Consider the following 23,446-nt stretch of genomic DNA (forward strand, 5'->3'; position numbering starts at 1 on the left):
GTATTTTCTACCTAGACAAAAGGGCTGTGTGTCAACTTCCTTGCAAAGTCCATCCTCATCTCCAAAACGAGGAGAATAGACAAGTTTCCAAGAAAATCTAAATGCATGATGTATGTTAAAAAAAAAAAATATCCCCCAAAACCCACAAAACCCAATCACTTGAGAAAAGAAAGGGGTATAATGGAAATATCTCACAGATCTGCTGTAGTTTTGCATGTCAGGTGGGTATCCAACCTCAAAAACATATCTAGCATTGTTTGTGTTTCCCATCAAGTCTTTACAGCCAGGCAGCCCCTCCAACTCCTTTCACAGTGACAGTGTGAAGATGCTGCCTATGAAACACTTGCTCCATTCACACACCACCTCAAACAGAGGGGGGTTACCGAGATGGGAAGAAGCAGGGAAAAGACAACTTTTCCATTTCTGCTTTTTCTAAGCTTCCACTTAGAAAATGAAGAAACAAACCCCCCACTTAATCAAAGATGAGCTTAAACCTTATTTTGTCCGTAACACATTCCCCAGCTCTGCCCGCGTTTCCTTCTCCCCGAAGGACGATTTCCCCGGGGCCGGCCCGTCGGGAGCGGAAGGGGAGCGGAGGGGGGCGGAGGGGAGCGAAGGGGGCCGGAGAGGAGCGGAGGGGGCGGAGGGGAGGCGAGGGGAGCGGAGAGGAGCGGAGGGGAGCGGAGAGGGGCGGAAGGGAGCGGAGGGGGGCGGAGAGGAGCGGAGGGGGGCGGAGGGGAGGGGAGGGGAGCGGAAGGGAGCGGAGGGGGGCGGAGGGGAGCGCGGGCCGCGCAGCCCGGCTCCCCCCACGCACAGGCACTAGCGGGCGCTGCCATTTCTGTTAAGTTTCTCTAAGCAACAATATTCCCCGTTGCATCTAACCGGTCATGGGCGGGGGCAGAAACTATCGCTTCCATATAAAAGGCTCCGTCTGTGCGTGCAGTCTACAGGCAGTTGAGCTGGGAGAGGTCACTGGACAAGCAAGCACCAGGCAAGCAGGCAAATTACTGCGCCCTTTTTTTTTTTTTTTTTTTTTTTTTTTTTTTTTTTTTTTTTTTTAAAGCAGGACCTCGCAAAGCAGCACCCCGCGTTACAGCTCAGGGCTCAGAAATAAGGTGTCGTTCCGGTTATACTGCACAAAACATCCATGAAGTCCCCAAGAAGCACGGCTGAAAACTGTCGAAAGAGAGCTGTACATGCCACGTTCAATCGAGCTTCTTTCGGTGTGGTTGACAACATAACTTTATCTTGTCTAGGCTGGGGTGGGCACCTTTTAAAAAATCTCCTCCACTGGCATGTTTCTCTCTTGTTACTTAACAAAGAAGGGATCTCTTTTGGTCTCTTTGCAAGAGACATGCAAAAATACCCTCGGCGCGTTACCCGAGCCTACTTAGCAACTTTCAGACTTTGTTCCTCTGCTTTACTATCTAAATACAGTAGACGGAAATGGGAGATAAAGCTCCCGTGCAAATGAAGATAACAGTTGCTCGCGCAGTCTCCGTTTAGGATAGTGGAAGATGCACTGGTTTCCCCTAAAGCAGATTTTTTTCCCCCAAAGCAGATTTTTTTCCCCCTGTAGCTCCTGCATGTAAAGCGCCAGTGCATTGTCCTCTGACAGCTGATGCTTATCGTGCCGGTGGGGGTATTGTGTTCCAGCTCGTGGCACTGGAAAACCTTGTAACTTTCTTTTGAAGTTAAATGGCTTCATTTTGTTTCCATGTATGAATAACTCTCGGAAGAACTATAGTGACACAAAAGTCTACCCATTTACAACGCCCGTCCAACCGACCTGTTCCTCTCTCGGTCGGAGCTTTGCACAAGAAGGTCCTTCTCGGAGCAGCAGGCGGGGGGGTAGGAGGAAAGGGGGAGGGAGGCTACTCAACCAGTCCGAGTTGCATCGTAATTAAATTTTATTTTATCCTACCGAGGCGTGCAAAATATCGAGCAAAATACAAGTTTAAGTAATTTGTTTGTATTCTTATCTGTAGGAGTTGGAAATTAACAGCCCCGCTAGTTTACTGTTAAGCCTGGAGAGCGAGAGATTGCTTTGCAAACATTACAGTTATTATGTCTGCAGTTGGTACTCTTTGTATAAATTATTGATCAGCCATCTTATTTTTCTTTCTGCTTAATGGATATTATAGCATAGCCGTTTACACGCTATAGTTAAGGTTGTGTCAGCACTTCCATTTATAACACTCCCCTCTTACCGAGAGTTTATAACTCGGTATGAGATTCCGCTCTGAAACTTTTCAAGCAAGGGCTCGGACTTTTAAAGGTGTGTGTGTCCACCCCGTCCCGTCCGTGTCCCCCCGCCCCGTCATCAAAGAACAATTAAAGTGTTTGTCTACTTTTTTGAAATATAGGAATAATAAAGGTAACCCCCCCCCCCCTCTAATGTTTTTCATTCACTTAAGTGACTTGAGGAAGAAAAGGTTGCGTTTCACAGGCTGTCAGCTCATACACGAAAAAGAGCACGGTGTGCATTTTTAAAATTATTACTATTAAGGGAAACAATTAGTGCTCGAGCGGCTGCCGAACCGCCGCCCTCCGCCCCGCCGGGCGCGGGGGCCCGACCCTCCGGCTGCCGCCCCTCTCACCGCCCCGCGGGCAGCGGCACCGAGCCCCGCGGCCGAGGGCTCGGCGAGCCCGGAGGGTCGGAGGAAGGGAAGGGGGATGCCGCGGTCCCCCGCAGCTCCCGGGTGCGGGGCAGGAGCAGCGGTCCCCCGGCACCGGCAGAGATCAGGGCGCGTACTGGGAAACCAGGAACATTTAAATATCGGGCCGGCTCTCCAGCGTCTGTGTTTCGATTAGCCTGGGTTGGGAGCTGGGGATGGAGTGGCTGATCGAACTAATTCTGTAAGCGGGGGGAAGCACGGGAAAGGGCATTTCAGATTAGATCACCACTTTAACGTAATTTAGTGGCAGGGGCTTTGTACTTCATAATTATTGCTCTGAGCGACTTTTCCTACCTGTTGGTAGGTGAATTAACACGTTGGACTGAGGACCTCTAATGAGAGCCCAAGTACAACTCAAACATCACAGAGGGCTCCCCGTCTATTCCAGCCCTCATTTAATTCATGCAGGGAAGTTGGTTATCATTTCTTTCTCGTCCTGCAGCTTTCTCTCTCGGCTGTCAGTTGCCAGGTGAATGTCAGCAGGCAGTGCCCGGTCATCCCCTCCATCCATCCCGAGCCAGCCCGAGAGGGGAACCCGACCCACTTCACCATTTGGCTCTGGTAACTGCAACGTGACCGAGCAGCTCAAATCAACATAAGGATTATTTTAGTTACTGACTTCGAAACATATTTTCTAAGTCAGAACAGGGACTTAAGGAAAAAAAAAAATGGTAAATAAGCAAGAAGCTTAATTGGCGTTTGGTATTTGTAATTTGCATATATGCGCTTGTGCGTGGGTGTGGGTGTGGGTGTGTACGTGTGTTCGTGTGCGTGTCGGATGCCGGGGAGGAGGGAGGGAAGGGATGAGAAGGTTCCCAAGCCGTCGGTTATTGCATCTCTCAGTACAGCGCGTCCTTGGTCAGAGCATCAGTTAGCATCACCGAAGATAACACCCGTTTCTCGTGGGGATGGAGGGGAAGAATTGAAGGATACTCTCTGGGGCTAAATCCTGCCCTTTTACGCAGGCGGTGAATACCCTCGGAGCCAGTGAGATGACTCGCGGGAATAAAGCCGGCAAAAGATGCTCTGGCGCTGAAGTGACTGGGTCAGGCAGGGCGTGTGCGAGCTGCCAAGCCCGCAACAATTCCTCTTCCAGTCCTGTGCTGGGGATGTGCAGCCACTGCTTTCAACTCTCCAGCTGAGAGATGCACATTAAAGAATCAGCCCAGGTGATAATTTGCTCCCAGATCCTCGTTTTTAAAGACTTTAAAAGTTATTTTTAACGGCTCCTGAAGTTTCTTCGCTTACATTCTTCCACTTTTTTTTTTTTTTTTTTTTTTTTTGTTAAGCAGGTACCATACGTAAATACAAACGGCAGTAAACAGAACGGGAAAACAATCTTGCCACGTATTCTGGACTTTGTATGATATATGGTGGACTGTTTGTGCAGGGTGTGCTAATGCACTGTTTGATTGAGTGAATTAGCAGTCATAACAATCTGGCAGCCTGGCCATAGAAGTGTGCTCAAATTGATTTGTGTTATGGCTGGACTGGAAAATCTAGTGTTAGTTGTTTTTTGCCCTGGGGCATTGTTTGTACCAAACTCCACTTTTCATTTAATTTTCCAATAGATTTTGAAAGACCAAAAGGTTTGTGATCAACATTTGCTGCACTTTATTATTATTCAGTTATTAAAAATATCCTATGAGTAATTTCAAGTTCCCCAAAACCTTGCTTTCAATTAGAGTAAACATAATTACCGTGACATCGTGCTTGGAATAGTAAGTTTCCCTTTGTATCTATTAGCATGTTATCTACTTGTCCTGTCACTGAAAGGAATCCAGTTTGTATTTGTATTGGACAAGGTCTGTGCTAATTTGACTATAATGCAACAATTAGAAAAACAGCACTGCAGTATCCAATTTCTTATTACTGGTACAACACATCAATCTCAACTGTCTTCATCGTGTTTTCAATGTTTAGCAAATATCTCCGTGGAAGGGCAAAAAAAAGATCCCAATTCACAGACTTAGATTTCTATGAGTCTATTTTCCTGAGTGATGCAGGGGGGATTCAGTATGAGGTCCCTCCCTCTTTCTCAGTCTTCCCTCTAAATAACAGATAGCTCCTGAAAGGCGGATTGCTCCTTGAGACCCTAGAGATTAAAAGCAAAGCAGAACTTACCTTCTCTTCTCCAGTACTTGCTCCTTTCTTAGAATCTTCTGCTGAGCAGTCGTTTGCCAGAATTATAATGCAGCATGATTAAACCTAAAACATTACTCTATTGATCACACAGCAAGCTTTGTGAAATCATTTAGTTTCTTCTCTTCAGAAACCGGTGAACAAAATAGGTCACTAGACAAGGATAAGACAAAATACAAGACAGAAAGGTATTTCTCAGGAAAATAAATTCAACAGAAATGCAGAAAAAAAATATTGTGGATGAACGTAACATGGTAATACACTCTTCATCCTTACCAGGTGCCTATCTTCTGTATGCTTCCCCTCCCCCTGGTCCATTCCTTCACACATGTTCAGATGATAAATAGTTTACTGTTTTTTTTTTTTCTGAATGAATTTAAATATTTAATTATCAATAATAACTGAAGAAGGGGGAGGGAGCTGATGTACTATCCTATCTCCTGTCAGTCAGGTATTCAGATTCCTTAAAATGCAACAGCTACAATGCATTTTCTAATTGCATTTTACCCTTTACAGCTGCCCTCAAAATTGTAGTTTAATAAAATAGTGAACTCTGTATCAGTCTTTTTTTAAAGCAATAAATTACTATCACTGTCAATACATCTTACTGCTTTAACATACATTTTTAATACACCAAAATGGTCAAAAGAAAAAATAAAAAGAGACAGAAAAACAGAGAGAATACCTGCCCTGAACAGTTATACGAGCAGAACAGAAACCCTGCTTCAAACAATATTCCAGGAAAGAAATTAAAGACTTCTTAATTAGTGCTGCAATTAAGCTTTCTTGGTCGCATTTTAATCAGCCCAGGCCCTATCAAAGGACAAACAGAACGATTTGCAGGTCTTTGAATTTTAAACAGTCTTATTGATTTCAGCACCATAAGTCTTCACTTGACACAGGGAGAATTTTCAAATATCAGTTACAGTAATTCGAGTTTTGCTGATATCAACTCAAGAAGGAAAAAAAGAAAACATCCAACAATATCATTACATGAAAGGGTCAGCGAGTGAGAGAAATGCAGTCTAAAAAAGTTTACAAAGAACAACCTCAGGATTTGTTGGTGTGTTTACGTCAGTGCGTGAGTACGTGTCAGTTAAAATAAATCCAGTTGCTCCCCATAATCATTAGAAACACTTACCAAGCCAGAAGCTTTGAGGAGTCTTGAACCTTTTCATAAATCTCTTTCTTTCTAGGTTTCTAATCCCATTGTTGCATTGAAATTATCAAGGTTATCCCAAACCTGTGGTAGTAAACCCTTTCAAACTACATTTTCTTGATATGGTTTTGAATCATCAGGATTTACATATTCGTGACGGCACACAGCGAGAGGACAACCAGAAGGGCTGGTGTGCATCATGTTGTAAGAAAGGTAGAGAACAAATGAAATGGTGGGTATTCTAATTGAGAGTTCACTCAGATCTCCAAGTGGTAGTATCATGCATGTCTGGCTCTGTCCTCATCTTCTCAAGGATCGTTCTACGTCTTCACAATGTGTAACAGAAGTGAGACACAAGAGGATAGTTGAGGCAAAGAAACCATGGACAGATCTGGTTTTCTACAACTGAAAAAAAGAAAGATGCAGTGTATTTACGTTTTTCAACGCATTCCAAGTTTTATGGAACACTAGATCCCATCACTGGAACTCGAGTTGTACAAGTTCCTCTAGATAAACGTTCTGAAAAACGCCTGAAAACGGCTTCAAGAAGTGTTCTGCACAATGATGGGTACACAAGACTTCAAAACAAAATGCCACTTTATATTTTCTTGGTTTTATTTGCCAATTTTAAATATTTTAGTGCAGGATGGCTAAAATTTCACCAGTAAAAAGACATCTTTTCTGGTGTTAGAACACAAATTCCTGTAAATTGAAGTACAATAAGCAAGTAGATCATATGAGAATAGTTTATATCTGATAATGTGGAAATTCCCCCGAATTACTACAGTTGAGATTATCCACTCTGTAGATGTGTCATCCCATGAGTCATATCTCACACAATAGTATACATTTTTTTAAAAAAGCAGCTATGGGCACATACATGCATCACAATTAATTAAGTACACAGGGTATATTTTTAAAACTGGAAGAACTATGCACACACCAAACCCTGTTTTTGCAGACCCCCCCATCTGTACGAATGGCCATTTCTTCACCCCGTTAAAAAAAAAGCCAAGTACCCTCAAGACACGCAGAGGAAAGCTCTCGGCTTTCCCGACTGACCCTAACACCCCTCCCCGACGCCGGCGGCGCGCAGACTCCGCGCCGCGCACGGGGCCTCGCCGCACCAAGCGCGGCGCGGCGCGTCCCGTCCCGCCGGCTGCGCAACTGCGCATGCGTGGGCAAGCGCAGCAGCTGACTTTCCGCGCTACCTGGCGCGGGGGGCGGAACGCCGCTGCGCGGTTTTTGCACGGCGCCGCCACCTGTTGCGCGGCGGTACCTGCGCGGGGCGGGCCGGGCCGCTCGCCTTCCTTCCTCTCGCCTAAGTTACGTGGGTGCCGCCGCAGCCCCCTCGACGGGGTTTCGACGGCGTGGGCCGCGGTGCCGCGTCCCCTCTGATCTGCAGCAAGGTCCCCTGCAGATGTTGCCGCGTGGGGCTGCCCTTGCGCGCCCTGCTCATCAACCGCCGCCCGCGCAACAAAAGCGCCTTGGCGCTGCCGCCGGACCCTCAGCGGCAACTCCCACCCCTCCGGGAGGAGCGTTCGTGGTCCCGGGAGAACAACAAAACAAGAAGAGCAACAGACCCGTCCGGAGGTTTCTGCTTTTGTCCGCGGGTGCCCCCGCCCCAGCCCCGGCAAGGTGTGCGGCCAGCGCCCGCCCCGCGCCCCGGCTCCCCCGCTCCCGCCCGCCGTCGGGGGAACGCTGGAGACGCTCGTGTTTCTCCACAAACTGTGTTGACAAGCGACTGCTGAAAAAGGCTGGGAAAATTACATCTCGTCTCTGGTGGGGTGAAATATGAAACATGTAATCTAACGGTTCCTGAAGGGGGGGGGGGGAGGAGGAAGAGGGACTGCTCTCCCTCTGTTTCCCTGCTCCGGGTTCCTGGTTGGATAATTTGGGTTAATACTAGTGAGTGAGCCTTTTGCTGCTTCAAAGGGTATTTCAAGTTGCCGGAGCTCCTCCCCTCCGCACCGTGTGACAACAACAACTCGTCCAGCGAGCGAGCGGCGAGCGGCGGCGGCAGCCAGCACTTCCCAGCTCATTTTCTCTCTGTCATTCCCCTCTCAATCTTTGATCAATGTACTTGCCAGAGAGAACCGAAGTCCTTCAAACCTCCTCCTTTTCACCTTCGTCTTTAACGTGGTGCTAGAGCAAGGACCACAAAAAAGAAACTGCCCTTCCCCTCCCCTCGGCCCCAGCCCCGCCGCCCGGAGCGGACTTCTCCTCCTCCTCCTCCTCCTCCTCCGTCCCCACTTGCGGGACACTTTGTGCGTTTCTCTCTCTCACTCTGCCCCCTGCTCTTTCGCTCGCCGCAGCACCTGATTCGGGGTTATCCCCCCCTTCTTCTCCCCCCTCCTCCCTTCTCTCCTTTCCTCTTTTTTTTTTTCCATTTTTTTCCCCCAATTTTCCCCTTTCCCCTGCGTGTGTGTGTGGGAACTTTCCCCCCTCCCCCTGCCCCCTCCGCCGTATATGTGACCATGGCCGTACCGGCTGCTTTGATCCCTCCGACCCAGCTGGTCCCCCCTCAGCCTCCGGTCTCAACTTCTGCCGCCTGCACCACCACCACCACCTCCTCCTCGTCGGCCACCTCCTCTCCGTCTCCGTCCATCGCTCCCCCGCCGGCCGCTTCGGGGACAAACCTATTCCGGCCGGAGCCCATCGCAGCGGCGGCAGCGGCGGCGGCAGCGGCGGCCACAGTCACCTCCACCACCAGCGGCGGCGGCGGTAACGGCAGCAGCGGCGGCAGCGGCGGCGGCAGCCCCAGCCTGGGCACCGCCGGCGGCGGCGGCAGCAGCGGCGGCGGCAGCGGCGGCACCTCTACTCCCAATGCCAGCGCGGCGAGCGCGGCCAGCAGCCTGCCCGGCAAGCCCGTGTACTCGACCCCGTCCCCGGTGGAGAACACCCCCCAGAATAACGAGTGCAAGATGGTGGATCTGAGGGGGGCCAAAGTGGCCTCCTTCACCGTGGAGGGCTGCGAGCTCATCTGCCTGCCCCAGGCTTTCGACCTCTTCCTGAAGCACTTGGTGGGGGGCTTGCACACGGTCTACACCAAGCTGAAGCGGCTGGAGATCACGCCCGTGGTCTGCAACGTAGAGCAGGTCCGCATCCTGAGGGGGCTGGGGGCCATCCAGCCCGGGGTCAACCGCTGCAAACTCATCTCCAGGAAGGATTTCGAGACCCTCTACAACGACTGCACCAACGCCAGGTAACCGCCGCAAGGCACACGCACACCCCGCGGGCCCCCCCCCCGCTGCCGCCGCCCCCGTCCCACCCCCGTGCGGTGCGGCCTGGGCGAGCCCTGCGCCGCTTCCCGCTGCCACCGCGCGGGCCCGGCGCCCTTCGGCCACATGCGCTCGCCCCCTCCCTCTCCCTCGCTGTCCCGCCACCCAGCCGGCCTCTTCTGCAGCCGGCCGCGCCGCTCCTTGGTGGGACGGAGGGAGAGAGGGAGGAGAAGGGGTGTTTCTGCCCCCTTCCCTGCGTGCCGCGCAAGTGCCGCCCTGTCCTTGTCCCCTTCTCTCCCCCTTGGCCGAGGCATGCCGGGGGGCTCGGGGCGGCCGCGGGCAGAGCAGCGCGCTGCTTACGCGGGGAGCGGAGGGCCGGGGGGGGGGGACCGCGGGGCCAAAAAGTGCTTTCTGACCGACCCCCCTCCTCAAGTTTATCCCTGGATGTGTCTTTAAAACGGGCAGTCCTGGGAAAGAGCTGCCCGAAGGGTGCGCAGGAGTGGGCGGGGAGCGGTCCTGGGGTGTGGGGGGGCTACAGACACTCGGGTTTTGCGTAAATGGGATGGGGCGCGGAGCTGCCTCCCGGGCGGAGGGCCCTATCCGGGGTGGCTGCTGTCATAGATCCGAAGGCGCACGTGCACTTTTTGTATAGGTCTTTGAGGCAGTTGCCACATGGCGAGGGGTGGAGGGGGGGGGGGGCGCGAGGGCGGGAAGACGGCGAGGAGGAGGAGGTGGCGGCGGGTGCTTTGCTTTGGGGTAGCGGGGAGAGGTGCCAGGCGGCCGGGCTGGCCTGCTTCCCCCGGGGCGGGGGGGGGCGGTGTCGGTCCCGAGGAGCAGGTGCGAGCAGCTCCCGGCCCCCGCCAGCCGGGGAGGAGGCGACGGGGGCAGCGGAAGCACGGGAGGGATTTGGATCATGTTACCGCGCAGAATAACGCGGGCGCGGTGGCGGGGATGGCGCCGGGGGCGGGAGGGCAGCGCTCCGGCTGCGGGCGGTGCTGGGGTACCGCCGCGCCCCCCTGCCCGCTCACCCGACGGGTCGGGGGCGCGGTGCGGAGGAGAGGTGATGCCCCAAACTTGGCACACCCGGGGAGGGGTGTTGAGGGGGGGACGAAGGAGCTGGCAAAAGAGGAAATTCCTGCTGCAACAGCAGCCTGCTTTGCGACTGAGGGCGAAAGCGTGGGGCTGTTATCTCTCCATCTGTAGGTTATAGGGCTGAATCTGCTTGATAAGGAGAAGGGATCGCATAACTGCCGTGACCCCGGGATCAGAGCGGTCGGAAGAGCTTCCAGTTCCCGGGGGCTCCCCCTGCCTCGGGCGGGAGCGGAGGGGGGGCTCTGGTTGCCGGGCTGGAGAGGGGTGGTGGGAACCTCACACGGCTCGACAGCGAGGAGGTAGTAGACAGAAAGTCCCGATGCTACTTTCAAGATACGCAAATAAACAGACCGGGCTCGTTTCACTTTACTATTGTCAGATTTCAAGGTGCAGCAGCAGCCAACACGTGGGGAATTAACCCGCGCTCCTTCCCGTCCCTTCCCTAATGGCGGGGGGTGTGACATTCCCTCCTTGCCCCCTACCCGAGGTAGCTGAGGGTAGTTGGGACTCATTAGCATAGAGCAAGGCGAAGCAGAGCACTCTGCAGTAGCTGTTGCTAGATGGATTGTTGAAGTTCCTGAATACTCAGGGCAGCAGGACAAAACATCTTGGAATAACTTCCAAGCGCTGACATAACTGTAGCTGCTCGGGTAACTCTACTGTTGTTTCATGTGGAATCAACATGAATATTAATAGCTGCTTTTAGACGATTGTTTGGTTTTTTTTTTGTGTGTGTGGCATGTAACTTGTAACAACTCTGCGGGAGCTCCAAGATTTGGTCCTTAAAGTAAACTGATAGAAGTTTTATTTTGCACCGGTCATACTGCATGAGTTGTAATTTGAAGATGTGAAATTAAAAAATAAACATTTTTGTGGGGGAGTGTATGGGAACACCAATTCCTGGACTTGGCAGGGCTATAAAAGGGTTTGGCAGCCTGGTTGTAACATGGGTTGATTATATCAACAGTACAGAATCGGCCGTGTTTCAGCTGTTTCTGAGGTCTGCTGTGTTACCATCCAGCGTAGTAGGAATTACAATAGTGCCTTCAGACATGGATAGGATTTGACCCTTAAAAAGCATAATTGTAGTAGACTTATTTATACATCCATTAAGCAAATAACTTAATGGAAAGGATATACAATAGGTATGCAGAATGTATTATTACAGTACAGACGAATAAAGCAAAGTGGGTCAGTGAGTTTTGGTCAAAATGGATGATATCATCACAAGATAAAACTGTATTTACTTTCTGGGTTTCCCCTCCAATACATTTCATTCGGATTCTTCTTTCCTTACAAATTAATTATTTTTAATTATTTCTGATGTTACAGTAATTACGCAGGATATTTTGATCTGCTCGGTTTAGTGATTTAAGCGACCTTTCCAGACTCTCAGTTACTGCATACTTCAGCCGGGTGATGTCTTTTTGTATCCTGGGTGGACACTTACTGTTACGATGGAAGCTGGAAGCTGTAAGAGCCAACTCCATCCTAGCGGCTAAATTGTTAGACTCATCAGATTCAAAAATTTTGAACCAGCATCTTATCACTGTTATATTTGTCTCATAATCAGCTGATGCACTCGAATACGCTAATCCCTTTTTGGAAAGCTTCATCAAGGTTAATATCTTATTTAATCAAAAAAGGCATCCAAATAAAGCCATTACTTTGTTGTTCTTTAAATGGATTGAATCATTAGTTGCCAGTTGCTGTGGAAATAATTTGTAATAACTTATTTCAAGATGGAAAAGTTTTAGACTTGTTTCACCAAAATGATACATTTTAACTGTGATATTGCTATTTAAAAAAATCAATAAAACACCAAGGGATTTTCTATTGAATGCTTAATATGGAGGTCTGTAAAGTGAATTGGTTTCTGTGTTTATTTGTGATACTACTAATAATAACATGATACTAAAGGACCTTTTTCTAAATTAGACTTCTGTATCAGTTCACTGGAAAAATAAGCTTCCGTTGTGGAAGATGACTTTTCTTTTCTGGTCATACTGACCTTTGCTTTTATTTTCCTCATAAAAAGCACTGGTCGCCAAACTGAGATCCAGGAAATAGCAAACTGTGCATTTAGCTTACATTCCGATTAAACGGTTTGACATTAATGGGATGCTAGAAAGCCATATGCCAAACAAACAGGGAAAGATAAAGGCAAAACATGGAAAATATTTGAAGCTACTAGATGCCAATCGAGTCAGGTTTCTTGAATGTGTGCGTGAAAGAGAGTAGTGAACTGTGCACTGGATGTCACCTGCCTAGGATTAATGACCTGGAAGCTATTGATCCCAGGGTGTTTCTGGTCTCTTGTGTTTCGAGCACTTGTCGTGGAATTTTACCATGCTGGGTCCCTTAGTGGAGTTTTCGTGTAGACTTAGACTGGCTTTGGATCGTGCCTACCCCAGTAAAGACTAAAAGTGTGTGCCTTCTTCTGACCTCCCTCCTGTGGCCAGCATATGTTAATCTTTTCTGACATTTGAAGATAATTTTGAATGAGTTCATTGACATACATACTTAAAGCAGGGAATTATTTGGACAGTTTGGAAGCTATTTACAAATTTCGGAAAACAACCTGATTTTTGAGTGTAAGGGGAAAGGTGCTGAGCATGAAGCAATTCCCTTCAAAGCCTGTCTTACACGGCAGTTACTCAGTCTCTCTTTTCTAGCTTCTGCTCCTCTCATATTACGTGGACCTAGCATGTGCTTGTTTAGTGAATGCTGCAAGCTTGCATAGTTTTTTTCTGTTTGTATTAATTAAAGGAGTATCTCACCCAGATAGGTTAGTACAGATCATAGATTTTTTAAATGAACAGGTCAGCAAGTGCAGCTGGAAGGAATGTCAAATATATAGTATCTGTGGTTTATATTGATGACCTTCCTTCTTGCCACCGATTACTAAAATACAATCAGCAGAAATGTAGTGGATTTTACAAGCAAAGATGACTTCTGGAAGGCCAGAGGATAAATTGTGGTAACGATAAAGAAGGAGTGAAAGGTTTGAAGGTGGCTTCCTCAGACTTAAAAAAACCTAAAAGACTCCAGCCACTTGCAGTAACAGAACTTTAATATCTATCTTACAGTATTTATTTATCGGTAAATATTATAAATTAGAAGCTGAGATCTTTGGGCCATACTTATTACAACAGAACAGACTATTTATCCCTTTAATCTGATACTTAGTCCTTGGCAGTAGCCCAGGATCCGATGCTTGGGGAAGGGAACACTTCTCCCCAGTGAACGTTACTTGCCCGCTGTGCAACGCTGCCGGTGCTGTTCCTGTGCAGGGATGTGAGGTGCCGATAGTGATGGGCAGAGAGAGGTTTCTTTTTCTAATTGCTTCACATGATTTTCCTGAAATATTCAATTTGGTTAGCTTCTCCTTTATCTTGTACATATGAATATTGGTAAAATTTTGTAGGTGGTGGGTTTTTTTAGAAATCTTTTACTGGTAGCTGTAGTTTATATAAAAATGCACAGTTTTGTTGTCAGTTTTCTGTCAACTTTCCTTACGAGAACGGACTGTGTGAAAGCATAGCAAATAGCTTGCTTATTTTCCACAAATCCCTGTTCTTTCTGCTCAGGTTTGGTTTCGGGCCTGGGCTCTCAGAGCAGGGCCGCAGGCGCCATGCCTGGGGCAGCCGTTGCCGCCGGGGCTGCTGGGAGCGTGCACCCCGCAGCCTGCCCCCTATGGGCCGGCGCTGGGGCCGCTCCGCGCTCCCGCCTGCCTCTTCCTCTTCAGCAGTTCCTCAGCTCAGTAAACCGAAATGCGCTGAAAGTAATCTTATTTACTACTCGTGTTCTGTAATCTGGAGTGTGTTCCGAATGTTTGCTGGAAATGATAATTTTGTTTGACTGCCATTTAGTGTTTCTTCTGTTTTCTCCTGTTACTAGATCGTTCCAGCCGGCTGTTTTTGCCGATTGCTGCGATTCATCATCTAAGGTGAATAGCACAGGAAGCAGAGAATTGTCATACACTGGACTGAATTTTAATATTTTACTTTTGAACTCTGTCGTAGATACATTAAATTATTTCTGCAATCTCTGCTGGTGTGGTACAGGTAAATCTCTTTCAGTGTTGCCGGTATTGCCTCTTCATGGAAGAGCTTTACAAGTTTAGCTGTAAAAATTCATTTCTGGCTGCAGGGTAGCAGAGGGAGTAGTCAGAAACTACCGAGTTTTATCAAAATTGTGTGAGCCAGCGAACCATGAGTCGAAACAACCACAATGCCTGTCTGTTTTTAAGCAATGGGACTGGATTTATATCCTCTTTGTTCTTTTATAAGCTAAATATGTTTTGTTTTAAAAATAACGTTTGGGGCATCTGCTTTGCATTATGAGTTAATTCCATTCATTGTTTTAAAATAGTTATTAACCTTTTGCAAATTATGTACTGCACATGAACAGTAATTTTTTCAATAATCTTTAAATGTGCATACTGTAACAGCGCCATAATGTGAACTGACATAATATGAATTGACAGTAAATTTTTAGTTGCCTAAATACGTATTTAAATGATAGAGCTGAAGAGTCATCTGCAAAAAGCTATTAATGATCCAGAGAGTTAATTCATATATAGATAATTTCTCCAGCTTGCATTAAGGAAGAATTTTTCCTTTTTCCATTATCATTTACATTATTTTCAAAAATTCTGAAACATAAACCAAAAATCTTTATATTTAGAATCAAGGTATGTCTGTGACTTGAAATGATAAAATCCAGGTTGCTTCGAGGAGCAACTTTTTCCTTAACCCACTAAGTTCTGCTTATTTATCTGATACGGTACTCAGCCGGGGCTATCTCCTAACAAGTGCTGATGTTTCATTTCATAAGCAGTGCAGAATATTGAAGTGTAATCTTTTAAATACAATATTTTAGCATTTACTGTGAATAACTGTTAACTGTTTTAAACTTTTTTTTTAATGGAAGAAAAAGGGTAGTAGTATATTTTCCATAGCATAAAGTAGAAAAATGCTGTCACTGAATTTGATGAGAGGAAGGATCAGCTTTTGACTGTACAGTTGCATCCTAATTTGGAATTCTTTACTCTAAATCACTGATAGCGATGAGCTGGGAAACTACATTGGAGGAAAGATAACTCCGTAAAGACTGTATACTTGCATTTTCTCCTGTGATTTTCCGTCGTTCTCTTTTAGAGATGGGATATTGAACTGAAAGGACCCTGAGTGGCAGTTCAGAATGCATTCACTAAAACTAATGAAACTGCTTGTATGGGTTGTGATTGAGGAAATGGATCACAAAATGTATTTCAGTTCACATTGCTTTAGACGGTATTTTGTGATAATTACGTTTAGAGTCAACACCCTCCTGCAGCAGGTGTATGAACATACACAGTACAATTTGCAGAACTGTATGGAAAGATCCTGTAAATTGTGTGTATCCAAACAGTTTATTAGGAATAAACAGAAACTTTCTAAAATAGTCTAAACCTGTTTTTTAATATTCTGATGTTATAATCTTCTTGTAATAAAACAGTCTAAAGTTTTTGTTACCCACCTCTGAGAATACTGGTGTGGGTAACACCTACATAACTTTCTGTTCATTATTCTGTTTAAAGGTGCCCTGTTCACTCCAAAACTAATTTACTGTAGATATTTTCTTTGCATCCCGTATGCTTTGCATCTTCCTCATGAAGAAGAAAGTTATTTCAGTATGAAAAAAGAAACACTTTTTTTTTTTTGTTGTTACAAATAACAAACAGTGGGTTTTTACGTCCATCGGAAGACTGAAATTAACCATAGTCCAGAAACGGTGGAGCAGGTGCAATTAAAATTTCGCGGTGCACCTTGCCACACTAACTGGATGTTCTTTTTCCATTAAAATAGGAAGATGTTTTGGTCTTGAAATTTTATTCATCCTTAGAATTTATAGAATTGTTCTCTAAATTAGCCAAATGGCTAAATTCTGCCTAAATTCCTTTTGATCCAAAACAAGCTTGGGTTTAAGCTAAGCTTTCAGACTAGTTTTCTTATTCACATTATAATTTTATGTGATATTAAAAATACTGAAAAAGAGACATCTGAACTATTAGATGTGTATTTCTGTTGTTTATTTTGTTCCTTAGATTGTATGACTAACTGAGAGGGCCGTACGTAGGTGTACATACAGACTACCTGGCTGACAAAATGAGTTACATACTAGAATTGGATGGGGCTGGGGAGAAGGGGGAAGAATTGGAATAAGTGGGATTGCTGCAAACATTTTAGCATAATTGACAGCTAATCTAACTTTGTAACATTATGATGTCATGATTGAAGTTCATAACTCTGAATAACATTCATGTTAGAGCACTTGTTAACGATACTGTACTGAGAACAGGTAATAGGTATTTTACATTTGGACCAAAAGCTGTTGTTTAGGATATGTCTCTCAGAATATGCTTGCATTTACAAATTGTTGTATGATAGAAATTATTTTAAATCTTACATTTGGGAAATGTTTTGCTTTATTATCTTACATAAAACAATTGTAAGGGATCAAAAAAAAAGTAGTTGTATAAAGTGTAATGGGAACAGGTAACACATAAATATATATTTATTACTATTTAATTACATATTTTGTAACCTTGGTTTCATGTTGTTCTCATACTTACTAACGAATTTTTTTTTTTAATAAAGACCTAGATCCTGGTTTTACGTAGGGTCAGAAAAAAAGCAGCTTTCTGGTTATAGGTACTGTATTTTTAAAAGATGTACACACAATGCATTAAATGTATATTGGTGATAAATCTAGTCAGGGCTTACTAAGAGTTTGAGCATTCTTTAAAAAACATTTACTAAAGCTATTATTTTTGTATTATACTTTTCCAAATGTAGTAAAAATATAAACTTAATATTTTAATTGCTTTTATATCATGTTTTAATAGATGCCAGTGTTACCTGCCTTTACGAAGTACATAATTTTTTCCCAGTCTTCTGGTCTGCTGTAAAAACCTTTCTTTGTTGGAGAAGGTCACCTGTAGGACTCAGCTATTTACATTAAAATAAAAATGCTGTGGTTTTAAACCATATGCTTAACTATGAGAATGTGGATAGTCCTGTTGCTTTCAATGGCCTACATACATCTTTTAAACTAAGCATATGCAAAATATATTTGGGAGTGCTATAAAAGAATCAGTTGACAGCTTTGGTAGAAAGCTGTCTTACTGGGTATTTTCTTGCATGTGTAGGGACAGTTTGAAAGCATTGAACAAATATTTTAGATTTTGTGTCCTGTAAATTAACACTTGTTGCATAAAATAGATTCATGATGCTTTTTAAAATGTTTTTGTAAGTATTGTCTTCTTTCGTATTTATTAATTTTAGGAAATCAGGGCAACGTCTTGGCAGGAAAGAGTATCAGAATTTGGTATAACCCCTGGCTTCGTACCCCTCTGCTGGGTTTTTTTGTATTCATTCTTGTAGAGCAGAAGCAGCCAATCTCTTGTTGAAGGGAATGGGCTCTTCCAAGACGTGTGCCATGGCTGTCACTTTTCACATTTTAGTTCTGATACTCACTGATAGTTTGGTGGAAAGGAAGTGAAACCATTTTCCAATTGTTTTCTGTTTCCTTAAATTTCTGCTTAAAAGAAAAAAAAAAGGGGAAGGAAAATACCTCAGGTAGTTTTAAGTGTATAATAAGGACTGATACAAATTAAAAGTCATGTGTTCTCTATTGTTTTTAATATATATTTTTCTCTTAGCTTGTTGGAACAGTTCCTACAATTTAGATGATATGTAGGACTTCATTATTTCTCTGTGTCTGTATGTAGTATCTACCACTCAAGATGAATGCCACAATTCTGTTGCAAATGTTGTAGTATACTGTTCCAATTCAAAGCAGGAACAGTAATTCTTTTTTATCTTTTTTTTTTCTTGGTTATATTTGTAGCTTTTAACAGGCCAGGTTGAAAAATAAACATGAAATGCTAATAAATGATTTTGTCTTACATTATTGGATATTGTAGATGGCTTATGATTCTACTGATACCCTTCAAAATTAATTTGCTCCTGAAATATTTTGTTAAAAATAAAGTTAGTAGTAGAAAATGGAGCTTCTGCTACAGTAATTTACAGTTTAAAGTACAGCTATATATAAAGTACTTTTTTGAGAAGCTATGAGGAAAATGTATTAGAAATATTAATTTAACAGCATATAGGTGTTTCAGGAGCACATATGCAAATTGTGTAAGGAAGGAGTGATAACATTTCCTGTGGAGGGCATCAATGAGGTTTTTAGTCAAGATGTTTGGATATAGCCACAGCTGTTGGATTGGCTTGAGGCCACCTCAAGGTACAACAGGTGGGATGTGGCTAAGAATTAATAAACTTTCAACAGATTTTTACCGTTCAGAGCTTCTCTGGCATCATCCTAGTAAAGTGCAGGAAAGGGTGGAATTTATCTTCAGAAGAAGCAGCCCACCTCCATAGTGTGCAGAGATCAGGTTTACACATGCTGAGAATGTAATTTGCTTAAAGACCCTGAATTTTTTTGTCTGTTATGCTTTGTCCGCTCTTTGAATCTGTTGTTGAAAGCTCCCCTATGGGAGTCTGTCCCTATGGAGAGGTCCCTGCAGAGATCAGTCTGCCTTGGGGCTGAGATGGGGCAGTCCTTGGTGCCTCCTGCCCTTTGGCCTGCATATGGACTTACAGGCATGCATTAGAAGGTGTTTGCGTGGAGCTGGCCAATATACCCTTTACACAGGCTGGCGAAGCTTTAGTAGACCCAGAAGGAGTATTGCCCCATATGTGGGGATCTGTGTTGCTCAGTTGAGTGGTCAGTCTCAACCCATTATCACTCTGGCCTCATTGCAATGAAGGTCAGACCCTAGTACATAGTGCCTGGGACATGATGTTGAACGCCATAATTTCAGGTTGTACCTGGAGAAGTGGAGCCTCCATGGCATTAGTTTTCTGCTGCTCAGCCTTTGTTGGTGTGGATCTGCCAAGTACAGGTTTCATCTTTTGTGGTGACCCCTTCTATGATTCTGTCTTGTTGCGTCTTATTTTATGTGTTTTATTACTAAGATTAGGATAATACAATGATATCATGAGAGGTAATAAAATAATAGTTATGAAATGCATTGTGAAGCATGCGTATTGACAAATATTCCAAAGTATGACTACATGAGTAAAACATTCTGACATTAAAGAAGAAGGATGTCATCAGTTAAAACTGCTGGCATTGTTATGTGATAAGGTCGTCTGCTCTTTTACTTGGTGTGCCGGCTGATGAAAGAAAAATATTTGTTTTTTTAGAGGTGAAAAATGCAGGCGTTTTCATCAACTTAAATGAAAAGAGCCAACTAGTTCTAAATACTGTTTTGTGAAATCATGTTTCACCCCCGTAAGTGGTTTTCTGTGTGGAAGGTGTGCTGTAATCGGGATGGGTCTATCTTTTCGGCTCGGCTAATCGTTTCCTTTCACAAATTCAGAACGCATGCAGATTTGAACTTGTAGCCAGGAAAAAGTGCTGCCATGCTTCAAATTGCCAAAGGACCCCAAGGGACAGAAACTTGACCTGGTTTTATGAAACCATAGAATTACATTTATACAATTTACCCCATGGGAAAGGAATGAACTGATCCCAATTCATTTCTAAATAGTGGGGCCTTATGGGTCACATTTGAATTCTCTCTTACACCTGTTTTTCTACTAAATTTTTTCTGAGGACATTTTTAGAAACTTACTTTACATTAGGTATGGGTCATGTGGCTAGTATTTAACAGTTCAGTGTTCTAATTCTTTAAAATGTCTAATGGTTTCTCAACATAATTAAGCTGCAAAAAGTTTAAGTTATAGAATGTTTGTTCAGTATGGGCTAAATCCTCAAACCATGAACTCTTCTCTGGGTTTAGTAACTTAGACTTCGTTTTCCTGCATGTGAAATGAGTACATAGTGGCAGAGCAGGCAGTAGCTGTAGTCAATACATGTTCTATGGGCTATAGAGAGTGACTCTGCAGATGGGTCATTAGGCTCCTCACCAGGGACATAGGACATGGTGGCTCAAGGTTCAAAAAGGGTTATCCAATGAGACAGTTTACGAGAAGACACGGAGACTCCTTTCTTCCTTCCTCCAAGATGACCTATGTCTCTCCCTCAATTAGACTAAAAATTGGGGACATGGAAAATCTGGGTTCAGACCTCCCCTTGGAATCAGTCAAGGTAATGAGTAGGTGCTACCATGGCTTTCCTCTTCCAGTACTTTGGTTTGAGCTAGAAGCCTAAATACAGTCAGTGCTTACCCCTCTGTGGTGGGGTGATACGGTCCTTAAGGTGTCCAAGTGTTTCTGCCAGTGTAGTGCCGGGTTGGAGTACGCCAGCTGAGTTGAAACAGGGGGCCCTAAGGACAGGGAAGGGTTCCTTAGCGTTTGAATACCTGGAACTATATGCTTATAGGATTACATTAAAATTAGAATTAGCTTGCATTTTGATTTATTTAATGAACTAAGTGAGTGCTCTGTTCAGCTTAAGTTTGCCTCAGCATTTACTATCCCACAGATGCTCTGCAAACCCTCCAGGCTCTGCTTCCACCTTCGCGTGGAAAGCATTTCCTATTCTCAGGCAATCTTTCCCATCCTTGAAAGATATTTTCGGTGCTGAAATTGATATTAAGTGCCTGCGTAAGTCTACCTGTCTCTAGTGAATGAGTGACAGATTTGGATACTACTCACCTAGTACAGATTGCTTTTCTCTTTATACACCATTTTAACACTTCAGATCAACTAAACAGCTCAGCTGATGATCCCTGGATCTAGGCTTTCTACCCTTCAATGTAGGCATGGCAGAGGGGGTTTTGTGTGGAATTACTGCTCACCTAGTCCAGAGTTTGTATTCACATTTTGGCTTGGGCAAAAAGGATTGGAAGGGGAGAGATGGGAATAACAGTGTATCACAACAAGTAAGAAGGTATTTATTTACTCCATTTGTTTGCTTTTCATAGCAGTGAATTTTTCCATACAGTTTGTATTAAGCCATTCATGACTTTGCTGGTCTGGAAAACCAAACTGTTTTGTGAGGATCATCATAGGGCTGTTATTCACAGCCTGTGCTTCCTTTGACTGGCAGAGTGAAGGGCAAGTCTTCTAAATGGTGATCACTTATCACCATTATGTATTTATTATAAATGTATACATAATGTCCCTTTCTAATTCGTCTCAAAGAAGTGGTCATATCTACCCCTAATCTCTTTTTTTTTTTTTCCTTTCGATGAGTCAGACTTATGCTTTTAGTGATTTGGTTTTTGTTGATGCCATCAACAGGTTTGACTACTGTGTGATGCTGATATCCTGGGTGGGTACAGGGGGACGTTGTTTCCAAGACACAGAGAATGGTTTTGTTCCCAGATGATTTTTAATGGAAGGTGGAGGTCCAGTTGCATTCAGAGGCTTAAACATTTTTCTTAAGCACTTAACTTGCTTGGCTTTTCCTTTGCAGTTCTGTTGTTCATAAGATGGGTAGGAGATGCATTAATTTTACTGTATCCAGAATAAGTTTAGATCAGACTAGTCTAAGGCTTTTGACTTACAGTGGTGTTAGATCAAAGGTTGGACTCGATGATCCCAGAGGTCTTTTCCAACCTAGCTGATTCTGTGATTCTGTGACTTCTCAATAAAACTTTTGGCTGCTTTCTGATTTTAGTGGTAAATAAGGGAAACCTTTTGGACCAGCTGTAGTCGCAATGAATGCTTCATTGTGATTGGAATGTTTGTCTTAAATGTTCTTTGCATCTAAACTAGAGAGGAAAAAATAATTTGTTATCTGCTTAATCGTAGAACAACAACTCAGAATGAAGGAACAAAATCAGATCTTTGGGTTCTGAAATCCAAACTCTGCCTTTCCCTTTCCTCTCCTCCTGTTTATTTTCTCCCCCTCACACAGCTCTCTTGAATTTTGAAGAAAGTGAAGATAAGAATTTGCAGTTCTTCATGGAAGCCCCATTTTATTAGGCACCGTGAAAGCTTCAAATGCAGAGGATTCTTGGTTGGAAGCAGCAGTTGCTAACCCTAGCAGTAGCAGTAGGGACAAGAGCCCTGAGGCTATGGGGCTGGGAACATGCTGAAGAGTAGTTCAGTGAAGAGACAAAAGTGAAAGGCTGGTTGACAGCATGTTAAAGCAAATTTAGCCAGTGTTACTATTACATGCAACCTTACAAGTTTACATATGTATGATCAAATTTTCAGGTTTTGGATCACAAATGTTTCATTTCTCTTTGCTAAGTAAGACTGTGTTTGGAGTAGTGCCTGGGAAAGCAAGCAAGAAGAAATAAGCTTTGATTTGGAGTTTGATGTGGGACTGAGATTCTTGTGGCAGAGATGCTAGATGGGAAGAACGTATTTGTGTTTCTATTATATTCCTGAAATAATGGATTACCTCCATCTCCTTTAATCACCTCTTTTCCAGGGCTGGTATCCATATGTAGATAAAAGTAGTTACTCAGTAAGAGTAAGACTGAGTTTTGCTGATTACTCCTCCACCAAATACTAACATGCAAAATACCAACCACTGATTATGCCTCAGCATAACCTCAGCAAGGAGAGAGACTAGAATGAGATTGTTTGTTAGACTTTTTTTTTTGAGAAATTCACTCCTGTTTGGAAATTCTCCCCAATGCTTTGTATGATTCTAAGTTTACCTCAGAGGCATAGAGCTGTAGTTCCCAGGTTTCTTCATATTTTTCCATATCACCTGTGCAGCAATGAATATAGTCACTATGATATTGGGTTGCACATAAAAGTCTAAATCCTGCAGCAGGAAGGAAATGTTTTTTTGTGTAAGGAGTCCTGTTGCCTGTAGCATCTCAGTTGGGCAATTTATAGGAATAAAATTACACAGGTACTTGAGTATTGTCAGTGTTGATACCCATAGCTAGCAAAATCTTCATAAGCTGGAGTTTCACAGATACTGGCAACCCAGTGTGGGAACGATCAAAGAACATTATTTGTAATCAAAATGTGAATTAGGTGTTTATAAAACAACTGGTGGGTGCTTGTATGCACGTGAAATTTGCTTACAGAAGTAATCCCATTGATTTAAATGAGAGCATTCATGTGACGAAGACAAGTTCAATGCGGGAGCGTTTAGAAGATGGTGACCTTAGAAACGAACAGTCGTCTTTGGAAGTATTCAAAGGGTGGTTATTAAAACTT

At 44.3% G+C, this 23,446-nt stretch overlaps 1 protein-coding gene across 3 annotated transcripts in view; it reads left to right on the forward strand.

The window, feature by feature from the left end:
- Window positions 1-8,286: 8,286 nt before the first annotated feature.
- DACH1 (dachshund family transcription factor 1) overlaps window positions 8,287-23,446 on the forward strand; it is a 382,319-nt gene continuing 367,159 nt past the window's right edge. For 2 of the 3 annotated variants that reach the window (XM_068421205.1, XM_068421212.1), the window contains exon 1: window positions 8,448-9,184. In XM_068421205.1, coding sequence (XP_068277306.1) covers window positions 8,457-9,184 — 728 coding nt within the window. In that variant the 5' untranslated portion in view covers window positions 8,448-8,456. Of the gene's footprint in view, window positions 9,185-23,446 lie in introns of all 3 variants that reach the window. The other variant, XM_068421222.1, reaches the window with a different exon arrangement.

This window comes from Nyctibius grandis, chromosome 2, assembly GCF_013368605.1.
Source record: "Nyctibius grandis isolate bNycGra1 chromosome 2, bNycGra1.pri, whole genome shotgun sequence".
Classification (NCBI taxonomy): domain Eukaryota; kingdom Metazoa; phylum Chordata; class Aves; order Nyctibiiformes; family Nyctibiidae; genus Nyctibius; species Nyctibius grandis.